At 53.0% G+C, this 11,279-nt stretch overlaps 3 protein-coding genes across 3 annotated transcripts; 2 read left to right on the top strand and 1 right to left on the bottom strand.

Moving 5' to 3' along the window:
• Positions 1-567: 567 nt before the first annotated feature.
• On the bottom strand, positions 568-4,922 carry CAOG_08038 (hypothetical protein; the record flags this gene model as incomplete). Its single annotated transcript, XM_004342590.2, has 14 exons — positions 568-600; positions 624-1,081; positions 1,159-1,642; positions 1,811-1,829; positions 1,926-2,037; positions 2,138-2,254; positions 2,356-2,436; positions 2,681-2,766; positions 2,885-3,012; positions 3,103-3,218; positions 3,295-3,303; positions 3,819-3,900; positions 4,087-4,621; positions 4,738-4,922. The coding sequence occupies 14 exons, from the start codon at positions 4,920-4,922 to the stop codon at positions 568-570; spliced, it is 2,445 nt and encodes an 814-aa protein (XP_004342639.2).
• Positions 4,923-5,341: 419 nt separating this feature from the next.
• On the top strand, positions 5,342-7,699 carry CAOG_08037 (carnitine/acylcarnitine carrier protein; the record flags this gene model as incomplete). The annotated part of the gene is made up of 5 exons (XM_004342589.1): positions 5,342-5,411; positions 6,028-6,164; positions 6,515-6,691; positions 6,976-7,066; positions 7,167-7,699. The coding sequence occupies 5 exons, from the start codon at positions 5,342-5,344 to the stop codon at positions 7,697-7,699; spliced, it is 1,008 nt and encodes a 335-aa protein (XP_004342638.1).
• Positions 7,700-8,072: 373 nt separating this feature from the next.
• CAOG_08036 (hypothetical protein) lies at positions 8,073-11,092 on the top strand. The gene is made up of 3 exons (XM_004342588.2): positions 8,073-8,311; positions 8,777-10,773; positions 10,934-11,092. The coding sequence occupies exons 1-3, from the start codon at positions 8,092-8,094 to the stop codon at positions 10,964-10,966; spliced, it is 2,250 nt and encodes a 749-aa protein (XP_004342637.1). The 5' UTR covers positions 8,073-8,091; the 3' UTR covers positions 10,967-11,092.
• Positions 11,093-11,279: the final 187 nt, after the last annotated feature.

The raw sequence follows: 11,279 nt of genomic DNA, 5'->3' as shown, positions 1-11,279 counted from the left end.
TGTTATGTCTGTTTTTTTTTGTGTGTGTGTCTGTGTGTATATGAGTGTAGTGTGTGTGGTTTGTGTGGGTGTGTGTGTGTGAGTGTGTGTGTGTGTGTGTGTGTGTGTGTGTGTGTGTGTGTGTGTGTGTGTGTGTGTGTGTGTGTGTGTGTGTGTGTGTGTGTGTGTGTGTGTGTGTGTGTGTGTGTGCGTGCGTGCGTGCGTTTGCAACAACTCTACAACCAGATAACAAAGTAACACCAAAAATCCGCTCAGTCTGTTGAACGCCGCCATAAGCCGCCGCACAGACAAGTGACAATCCATTTGTGCGCACCAACCCATTTTGAACTTCCCATTCGGGGAGGATGCTGGATAACTGCAACCCTGCCACATCTGTACAACAAGCAATCAAGGCCAAGCAATCAAGGCCAACAAAAGACAAAGGAAAAAAATGAGCGAGGAAAACGCACAAAAAAAAAAGCCCAAACAGCGCAGTCGCAAAGGCTTTCTTACCTCATGCATTCGCGGAAATCGACGGTACCAGAAACAAAGGTTTGCTTTAACACGTCGCGGCGTGCGTGTGGTGGCTCAGTCACCGTGCTCCCGGTCGTCTTCTGGACGCTGTTCAACGCCGCAAGACTAACAGAGCGGCGTGATCGAACCGTAAAGCGCGCATCGGTGGTATCGTCGTCAAAGGCATCGCCCTCCATCACATCGCTCAGCAGCACAGAGCCGGGAACTTCGGCTGGTGGTGACGCGACGCCACGGCCGCCGTGGGGTGAGTTCACTCCGTCCACCTCCCGTCCTGGGACGACCTCCGCTGTCGAGTTGAAGATTCCGGGAACGAGCGATTTGGTTGCTTTTCCAAATAGGAATGCAGGGCATGCGACAGGAGTGGCGGCCGTAATCGCAGTGTCTGGGGCATCTCTTGCAAGGACGCGCAGCGCCGGGCCATGCACGACATGCGCAAGTTGGCCCAGCACACCGCGGCTGGTAGAACTCAGCTGCAGAGAGCGCATGAGGCGGGTCTGTTCGTACTCTGGCTTTTGCAGCACCTCGAGTGCCGAGATGAGATTGGAAATGTCTCCCCAAGAAAACGAAGCTGCTCGACCAACAAGCCTAGTCAGTCAGCATCCCTCGCATCTCGCATCGTGCTCAGCAACATCAATGCCTACTTACCATCACGAGCAGCCTTGAAACTAATCTCACTCAGAATATTAAAGAGCTTCTTGATGGTGGCGGAAGACTCGCGGGCCACACCGTGGTTTAACGCCCCCAAGCTTGCCGCGCTGTCGTAGATTTGCTGCTGCTGCTGCTCGTACTGGGGCTGAGAGTGCTGCTGTTGCTGCTGCTGAACATTATTGTGCTGCTGTATTACCTTGGAGGTGCTGATGGATGCCTGGTGCTTCAGCAACGAAGCGTATACAAGCGTCTCGCGTAGCAGCTGTGCAGCGTCGGACTGAAAGAGAAAGCTCAAAAACGGGGTCGTGTTGCTCGCCGAGCTTCCGCTGTCCTGACTCTGCACAAGCTCTGTGGCTGCACGGCTGCGCGCGACGTGCATGAGATTCTTGAAAATGCAAATCACAAAAGGAGTAATCCAGTCGACGAAAGGAAGCAAGGCCGTCAGAATGGTTGCTGGAAGCTCGTAGTCGTTGAAGCGTAACTGTGATAGCAGATTATCGATTGACTGGAGTGTGTCAGAAGCATTGAGCGCCACTGCCAGTGCTTCTGACGGCCAGCGAGCGGAATCCGCCGGCGGAACCAGCGAGGAGCGGAATGCATCACAAACAAACTCCAGCATGAGTCGACCTTCGCAGTTCAAAGCCCATACGGCACGCGCAGGCACGCATCTGCTCGTGGTGGTGAGGAGACAAAAACAAAAAGAATGATTCAGCATGAGGAACAGTAGTCACAATATTGAAACGCAACAACGCGCGCCAGTCTACTTTGTAATTGCAATCAGGACTGCAAAGCCTCGAAGCAGGTACAGTTGCTTTTGTGTTGATGGCAAGGCCTGCAAGCCTTGCAGAATCGATTCGTACAAGCGGTCGACAATGTCTAAAGAAAAAGCAAACGCGTGCAAGCCATGAGAAATTCCGTCCTCCCAAGACAATCCCAAACCCCTCCGCCACCGCCACCACCCTCTGTTGTGACGTACCTGGACCATACGTCGGATCGCGCAACAAGTACCGCAAGCAAAGCAACACATCCCAGCTTTCTCTGCCAGAGAAGATGCAAAACTCAAACTGAAGCCTCAAGAGTTGATGCGTGAGCGCTGTCAGAGCAAATCGCAGAAATTGATCAAAAACAAAAACAGTCAGGTGTCTGTGAGAAGGTTGCTTCATCCGATAAACGACGAGCAGGACGAGCACGTACCAGGCGTTGTCAGACAAAACGACGAAGGGTCGGCCAGGATGCGAACAGACTCGAGGGAATTTAGGGACGCTATTGCGCATCCTGCCGGTGATGCAACAATGCACAGGGGAATGGGTCCAGTGGGCAGTGTTTTGGTGTTTTGGCTAGCTGGAGATTCTTCCTCGCTCATGCCATTCTCAGCACTGAAGAGTTGTTGAGTGTCGCTCGCTTCCACACCATCCTCGGTTCGTTGGCGTTTGGTGACTAGAATTCAAGAAAAGGTCAAATCAGATCGGAACAAGTCGCAGTAGTGAAACAACAACAACGAGATGCGAGCAGATCATACTGTGGGTCGCAATGTGCTCGTCCAAAGGCCGTTTCGATGACTCTGATGATTGTAACGACTTTGAAGGTCTTTTTGCAAGGTTCGAGCTAAGACAGCAGCAAGCAGCATAGGAATAAGCGAAATAGCAAAGAAGGAGCAACGACAGCAGTCGGAGTGCACAAGAAAAAAAAGAAAAAAAAAAAACAGAAAAAAAAGAAAGCCTACCAATCAAAGAAATGTGCCTCGCCATCGGCTGTAGCAGCAACGACGGATAGATTTGCGCCGATGGTCAAAGAGGTCACGTAGGCGCCAGTCCATTGCAAGCGCTTTCGGCACTGCCAATCAGGAGCAGGCTACTTTGCAAAAAGAAATTTGCGGCCGATTGCGTGAGTTCCGCAAGTGACATGTGCGTCAGTGCGAGTACACAGATTTATAAAACGTACACTTGGTAAGCTGGTCGCTGAGGTTTGCATGTGTCGAGAAAAGACAGCATGAACGGGCCTTGGTGTGTCGTTGACCTCCCACCTAGAAATTACAACGCTGCTTTGATCCTCAGCGCCTATCCAAGGAGACAACCCAGCAGATTAAAATGAGTAGGGGCAACGCAAAGTTGCGTGTCAATTGGGAATACACACCTGATGACTCTGTCAAAATTAAAGCAGAACCAAAGGACCGAGGATCGAATTTTATATGCCTCAAACTGTCCCTAGCACTCGCGAGAGATAGGCTTGTTTCTGAATCTGCTATCCGAAGAGAAAATCTGCTTCGCTGTGTGCACACCAACGGAAGAGCTGCATAGATCAAAAAGTCAGCCACTATGTGCTCCGGACTCGAAAGACACAAGCGCCTCCCCCGTCTACTCACACTTCGGTAGTCAGCACACTTTCACATATGCTCAAGTGAGTCAGTGGGCGTGCCGCACGTCGCGACGACAGTCGTCATCTCGCCACAGCAATATCGCCGGCGGTCACAACAGTATTGCTGTCGCAAAAGCGCAATGCTCGTGTTGGAACTGGACGAGTTGATGCGTGATGTTAGGAATAGCTGCAAAAGCAGTAGGTTCATCAAGCGAGCGGAAAGTGGGGGGGGGAGAGAAAGTGAGCATTTGCATCGGAATACATAACGAAAAGGAGGGAAGCAATGACGAACAACATGGTACCTTCCCGCTCGACGTTAAAAGGAGCCAGCTGGTACTTGGAGCGCCGAGTGGCACGGTTGAGAACGAGTGTGAAAACTTTTCGCTGTACGATCGGGCCAAGGACGCGTCGGACATGTCATCCACAACGGTTGGTGGTTTGTGCTAAGGTCGGGTGCGTTCACCGCAGCAGCAGCAACGATTCGACCAAACCCAAAAACAAAAACCGAGTCAAAACACAATGAGTCGCGTCATGAACAGCAGAATCAGAATCTTGCGAGTCCTTGCTTACCACCAGCCCATTCTCGAGCCAAACGGCAGCAACAACCGACTCGTCCGTGCCATAGGATTGGGTGTGCTCGCAGTACCACTCGTTCGCAAGATGCGATCGCATTCGCCAGAGACACAGCGTTCCGCCATCATCAATCGAGATGAGCTGAAACCCGCTGCCGCTCCACTTGAGCGTCTTGATCGGTCTGGTGTGGTGTTCCTGAGCGAGCGAGCACATTGCCCACGGCGTGTTTGGGTCCATGATATGAATTGTGTGCAAGCGCATCTCGCCCGAGGCCTCCTGCACTGACGGAGCAGTGCCAGCCGCACTGCTGGTGGACTGCGTTGGATTCGGATTGGCTTGATTCGCGGCTGAGCTTGGACCAGCAGTCACAGTATTCATGCTCGCGGGTGGACCACCTGCCACGCCAGCAGATCCCGTCGGCAGCGATGCTCCAGCGCCGGTTCCCGCGACTGACTGCAAGGTCGTTGCGAGAGGCAGCACGCGGCTGCACGTCGCGAAGGCGATCAGATTGCGCGCCGACCAGTCAATGCATCTGAGCTCACAAGTCACAGCGGGTTTGTTCAATTCCAGAGCACAGAACAAGACAGTGAGGTCATTGAGTCGCAGTGTATAACATTCACATTACACATGTAAGCGAAGGGTCTGTACTGGTAGGCTGGCTGAGCGGTGAGCTCTTGACGGAGCTGCCGGGCATCCGGTCGACGCGACCCCGCACTGCCGCTGCTGCCTGTGGTCGGGGTGCTGATCGAGTGCACTGGTTGTAATGATGCGTGCAGCAGTTGGGGTTGGAGTGCGCTCCACGCAACGTCGTAGACGATCGTCTCGTCTCGCATTTGAGAGCAGTACAGACAGGTCTCGAGCGAGGCCTGAAGCAAACACCAACAGAACAAGGACTGGATGATGAAGAGAGCATGTGCGTTCTCAGTAGTTTCAATGTACAGATTTTGAGTTTGAATCTCAATGCTTGGGTGCTGTAACTTGTTGTGATAGAAGACGACCATGACATGCAAAATGGGATTTCAATGTTCTAGGTTCTTGCTGCTCGAAGAATTTCAGCGTTGTCGTTTCGATCGTGAGAGATGATTTCTGAATTAGTCGCGTTTCCAAGATTTCTGAGACTTGCTCTCTCAGTCCTGTATTGTTTGCTCTGCCCACTTGTTCTTCTCTTCCTCGTTTTGCTTTGCCATCCTTGTTCTATTTCTACCCTCCACCATTACACGCATTACAACACGCGCACTTTGATCGACCACGAATGGCTGAGGCGCCCACGTCCTTTGGTCTCGGCGAGGTTGGCAAGGACTTCATTGCTGGGACATTTGCAGGTACCAAGCAAAAGCAACCATCATCCAACCAGCAACTCATCTCAGCAAAACGATTGGACGGGCGTACATCGGAAGCTGTTCCCCCCCCCCCTCCCTCTTCCATCCCTCAATGGCGAGACTTCAAGAGTGGGGGCAAAGTGTTTTGGGGGAAAAAAAAAAAAAAAACGACGTGAATTTTTTTTTTTTTCTCTGTGAAGCATAGGCGTCTGTGTGAGTTCGCTTTTGCGCAGTGTGTGGACGCTGCCGTCGCTGATTCCGAGTGCGTATCCGTCTCCTGAGTCCATTTCCACCAGCCGCGGGCGGAGCTGCGCCTGTGCGAACAATCCACAACGAGCACAAGCAACAGATAACAAAAAAAAAAACCAACCTTTTTCTTTTTTTTTTTTTCTTTTTTTTTTCTTTTTTTTTTAGCTGGCTTTACATTGGCTTTTTGGTGATTTTTTTTTTTTTCATGATCAATGCAACCTCGATCCACTTTCAACAAGCTGCAGCTCATCCCCAAATCACCACCACTTCACCACCATTTCACCAATGGGGCTGACCCGAGTGCTACTACTAATTCTGCGCTTTTGGCCCAAAACGCTGACTGACCTCGTTCGCATGTTGGCGGCGGCAGGGTGCGCGGGTATCTTGACTGGGCATCCGTTCGACACGATCAAGGTCCGGCTGCAGACGCAGACGCACACGCCAGGAACCCAACTGCGCTACTCGGGCACCATTCACTGCTTTGTCAAGATTGTCCGCGAAGAGAAGGTCAGTGTCGGTTTGGGTTTGGGTTTGGCTTGGTTTGAGACGATAGCAGCGCAATGCACACACGAGATCAGCATTGATGCGAGCGAGGACGCGACCGTAGATCCCGATCAGACAACGCGTAGACTGACGTCGTTGTCGTTGTCGTCGTCGGTCGTGTTGGATCGCTGGGGGTTGGTGCTGGGGTGCTGGGGGGTGCTGGGGCGATGTTGGAAAGTCGACCCCATTTCAGGAACGAGTCACGGTCTCACTCGTCACGCCAACTCAACATGGGTTTTGACAACTCTCTTGATTTTTGTATCTGTCTTTTTTTTTTTTTTTTTTCATGTCTCTTTTTGGTTTGCAATGCTCAGATTCGCGGACTGTACAAGGGCATGGCGTCGCCGATGGCGGGAGTTGCGCTGATCAATGCCATGCTCTTTGGCGTTTACGGTAACTCGGTGCGCTTGCTGGAAGGGTCGGGCTCTGCAGAGCCCGCACGCCGTCCGAGCATCCAAACGGTCTTTATCGCAGGCGCCGCATCGGGTTTGGTGAATAGCTTTGCCAGCTGTCCCATCGAGCTTGTCAAAACACGGTTGCAAATCCAGATGGACTCTGCTGTCGCCACCAACTCAGGCTCGTCTTCACTACCCTCTGCAACACCGCCAGCAACAACAATAACAACAACAGCAGCAGCACCAACAGCAGCGTCGGGCACAGGACCAACAACACACGCTCTAGCTGGCTCGGCGCCAAAAACAACAGCGGGAGCGATGGCAACGTCGGCCGTCCCGCATCGCGCACTGCACTCTTTCTCTGTCTTTTCATCATCTAGCCCCTCCAGCGTACCACTTTCATCTGCACTTGCTTCCTTCAAGGCGGCCACGTCGAGTCCCGCGCCCTCTGGCACAACCTCCTCGACATCGGTAATATGGTCGGCCGTTCGCCGAAGATTGCCCTTGTCGCGGTCGTTGTCCACGTCTGCTACAACCAAAGCGACAGCAACCATCACTCCTTCTGCAACAGGAGCGGCAGCAGCAACAGCAGCAGCAACAGCGGAACCCTTGTACAAGGGTCCCTGGGACTGCTTTGTGCGCACGGTGCGCCAAGATGGTATTCGTGGCATTTACCGAGGGCTGGTGCCAACCATGCTCCGCGAAACACCTAGCTACGGCGTTTACTTTGCTGCGTATGAAATGCTGTGCCTCCGATTGGCGGGCCCTGGCAGATCCCCTGACGATCTGTCTGCACCCGCACTCATGCTCGCCGGAGGCGCGAGCGGCATGGCTGGCTGGCTCAGCACCTACCCGACGGATGTCGTCAAGTCGCGCATGCAAGCCGACTCGATGACCAACCCTCAATACCGCGGCTTTGTGGATTGCGTCGTCAAATCATATCGCGCAGAAGGACTTGGCGTCTTTTTCCGCGGCTTTAACGCGACCATGGTCCGAGCCTTCCCCACCAACGCGTCCACGTTTGTCGTGTACACCATGTGCATGCGGCTTCTGGGTGGCGTCGACACGTCCCAAGACCACTCCCACACGCGTCATATGGAGTGAGGAGTTTTGTGTCTGGAACTCGGAATATTTTTTTTCCGTCCGATTCTGGTGGGGGGAGGGGCGGTGCTTTGCTGTTCACAAGCGTTGTGACGCCATACATCCTTTCTCCTATTTCAACATCTCTCCCGTGTTACCATCTATTTTCTGTTGTTTCCCGCGTTCTATTTTTTTGTTTGTGCCAAGCTTTGGTCCGACGTTTGTTCGTGAACGGTGCTGTTTTTTTGTGTTATAAAGTGTTTCAATACGACTTTGTTCAGTCACGCATCATTACAACCTTCCTGCTTTTTTGCTTCTGAGCTTTTGTGCTTCACTCTCACTTTTCATTCTCGCATCTTTTTTTTTTTTTTTTTTTTTTTTTTTTTTTTGTCGTTATCTTGAGTCATTTTCTCTCAATGAGCAGCAGCATCGGCGGCTCTGCGGTGGACGATGGCGCCGCCGCGGTCGTGTCTGTCGGGCGGCACTTTCTTGAGGCCGTGTCGCCCATGTTCCTGATGCCCGCAGCCATCGCGTCGACGGGCGGCATCTCGCGCACCCAGCCCAGCCATCTCGCTGCTGACATTGAGCTCGCCTTCCTCACGCTCGCCTCACGCGCGCGGCTACTTCCAGGCGGCGGTACGATTGGGGGTTTTGTTTTTCTGCTCTCTTCTCGTTCGAGCTTTGTTTTTTCCCAGTCTGTCGTGATCTCTGTCGCTTGAGATGGTGTTTGCTTGGGGTTGTTTTTGGCTTCATGTCAACGTGCAGCTCGGCGAGTCGGAGTTGGACAATCCGCAGTGGTTTTGCAGCGAGTTGGTTCAGAATCAATCATCTCACCTCTCTCCAACGTGTCTCCGCCTCGCTGCCTCCGTGGGATGAGCGGCAAAGCAACCACCCAACTTTGCAAGTCCATCACTACGCTCGCAATGAGAGCTCAGCAACCACTCAAAAGCAAACGAAAAAAAGCTGCCAATCTTTGAGAAAAACCACGAACAAAATTTTTCGGTGGTTTTTTTTTTCTTTTTTTTTTTCGTTTGTATGGATTTCTCAATGGTTTTTTTTTTTTTTTTTTTTTTTTTTGATTTTGATTTTGACTTTTGATAGACGAGCGTGAGACAAGTACCGTGTCAGATTGGCTGGCCGACAAGGCACGGGACATTCGCGCACTGCTGCGGGAGACACGCATCGAGCTGCTGCTTGCATCGTTGCTCATAAGTCTGATGGAGCACACTGCCAAGAGCACGCGCACGACGCGGGAATCGGACGCAGGGACGACCGCTGGTTATGCTGCTGCGGTTAGCAATCCCGCCAGCGCCAATGCCATCCCAAGTACGACAACTACTACTCCTCGAGTAACTACTACAGCTGCTACGGTCCCTACTCCTGCGCCTATCGAGGTCGCTCATCAGACGATTGGTACAAAGACGAGGAATGACACGGTTTCGTCCAACTCGAGCACGTCTGCGGAAGCAGCACCCCCGCAATCCAGTCGAGTTCCTCCTTCTTCAGCTGCATCCACGCATGTAACAGCAGCAGTAGTACCACCATCCACAACACCCGGACAAGCGATGGACGATGCGTTGCTCGAGCTGGAACAGCTGCAAAGCAATGTCCTCGGCGACATCCTCGATGAATTTATTAACGTCATGGCCACGATGCAGCCAGAGGAGCTCAAGACGGCAACGGCATTCCAATCGACAGCACCAGAACCCGAGCAAGTACCAGTGAGGCAAGTAGAGCCAACTAGAAAGCCTGAGGAGCCCGCCGCCAAGGTGATCCTTCCAATTGCAAAGCGATTACCTGCCGCGCCTCCGGTTCCAGTAGCTTCGGCTCCTGTTGCTCCAGTTGTCTCGGCTCCAGTTGCTCCAGTTGCTCCAGTTACTCCAATTCCAGTCGCTCCAATTCCAGTTGCTCCAACTCTGGCTGCAGCCGCAGTTGCACAACCAACTACATCATCGCCAACCGCGGGAGCAACGGCAGCTCCCACCTCACCGCCTCCCAGTACCCAGCATTATCAACCACCAGTGGCCGTGACTGCAGCCAGCCCTCCGCCCATCTCGGCCCCGTCCTTGGAGCAACAGCAGCAATCAACCCCGGTGCTGCCTCCTGTTGCTCGCCAGACCACCACCCCAGCATTGTCGCCAACCTCAGCACCGGTGGCAAGTTTGCCAGTAGCAACTAGTCCTGTTTCGATTCTGCCTCCTGTGACCACTCCGTCCCAGCGCAAATTCTCGACCGAACAGCAGCTCCCCAAAGCCATCCGGCAAGCAGCTCCGCCACCAGCGGCCGCTTCAACTCCCTCTCCGGCCCTGGCTGCGTCAGCCAACGAAGCCTCCTCTGTGCGCGTGTTCAAGTCTTCGTCTGGGTCGGCACCCACATCTCTCATTCATCCTGGGAAGCTAGATACCCCAGTTGGAGGAGATTCCGTCGTTTTGCCCCGCGCCCAATCAGCCTCTGCTTCGACCGCTACGCGTGTGTCACCCCCAGACTCCACCGCGCTGCTTTCACAGCAAGGCGACGACGGCGAGACCCGGTCATCGGTGGACGAGCGGCCTGCGACGCGCTCATCACACTCGAGCAGCAATGACAAGCTTTTTGTCGCTCGCTTCTTCACCTCGCTCGAGCTGCACGCTCCACCGCAGCTTATCGAGTCGAACAATGTGTCGCACATTGTAACGAAAAACCTGATTATGAATGCCATCGATCCAGTCAAGGCGGACAAGACCCGACTTACGCAAGAGTTTGACATGCAACGCATTACCGTCACCCGACATGAAAACGACCAGCGAGCCGTGACAGTCACCAAGAGCTCCGCAGATGGCGGGAGCAGCAATAATCGGGCCAATCTATACTACAGGGAGTTGGTGCCGCTTAGTCCAAACTCGACGCCAGACACGCGCTCGTCCGCCACCTCACCGACTGGCTTCCAATCACCACACCGAGCGCAGTCGCCACAGCCACAACCACCGTCTTCACCAGCACAGTCACTCTCCATACAAGCCTCGCCGCCCTCTGTGAGCTCGTTTTTCCAATCCGATCATTCCGATCACTCCGACGACACAAGCTCTGACGATCGTCCCATTTCCACCGCCTCCGAACTGGTGAGTCCTGGCTGTTGTTGAGTGATGAAAGGGGGGGGTGGTTTTGCTTTTGTGGGTGTTAAGACTGACGCCCTTTTTGTTTGTTTGTTTGGGGCGGGTTTGGTTGGTTTTTTTGGGGGGGGGGGGAATTCCGTTGTGTGTGCTGGCTGGTCTCGCATAGTTCCACATTTGGCAGGCATCCAAATCAAGTTAAACGATACCTAGAACCAAAGCACATGCGCCTCTCGTATTTGTTCCATTTTCTTTTTGTACATTGTGTATGTTTAATCGAGCTCATTCTACTCTGTCCAGTCTACTCTCGATGCACGCTCCCTATGTACTCCTTGTTTCCAATCTACACGAGCTAGATCTTGCATTTCCCTGAAAGTCAACGAGCGCTCCATCGACAGAATGAATATTCACCAACGAATGGAAACCACACTCTCCCAATCTCTCGGTCTTTGTGTACCTCGCCCCAAAAAAAATCAATCGAATCACTGTCGGAGCATTCTTACATGCTTACTTGA

This window comes from Capsaspora owczarzaki (genome assembly GCF_000151315.2).
Source record: "Capsaspora owczarzaki ATCC 30864 unplaced genomic scaffold supercont2.17, whole genome shotgun sequence".
NCBI lineage: Eukaryota > Filasterea > Ministeriida > Capsasporidae > Capsaspora > Capsaspora owczarzaki.
Note: the sequence above shows the minus strand (reverse complement) of the source record. Positions and strands in the feature narration are given on the sequence as shown.

What these genes read in the sequence shown, in the direction of transcription:
- CAOG_08036 (XM_004342588.2), top strand. Translation starts at nt 8,092, where the DNA reads ATGAGCAGCAGCATCGGCGGCTCTGCGGTGGACGATGGCGCCGCCGCG. An exon ending in GCGGCTACTTCCAGGCGGCG is followed by an intron (nt 8,312 to 8,776) that starts GTACGATTGGGG and finishes GACTTTTGATAG; the next exon opens with ACGAGCGTGAGACAAGTACC. An exon ending in TTTCCACCGCCTCCGAACTG is followed by an intron (nt 10,774 to 10,933) that starts GTGAGTCCTGGC and finishes GGTCTCGCATAG; the next exon opens with TTCCACATTTGGCAGGCATC.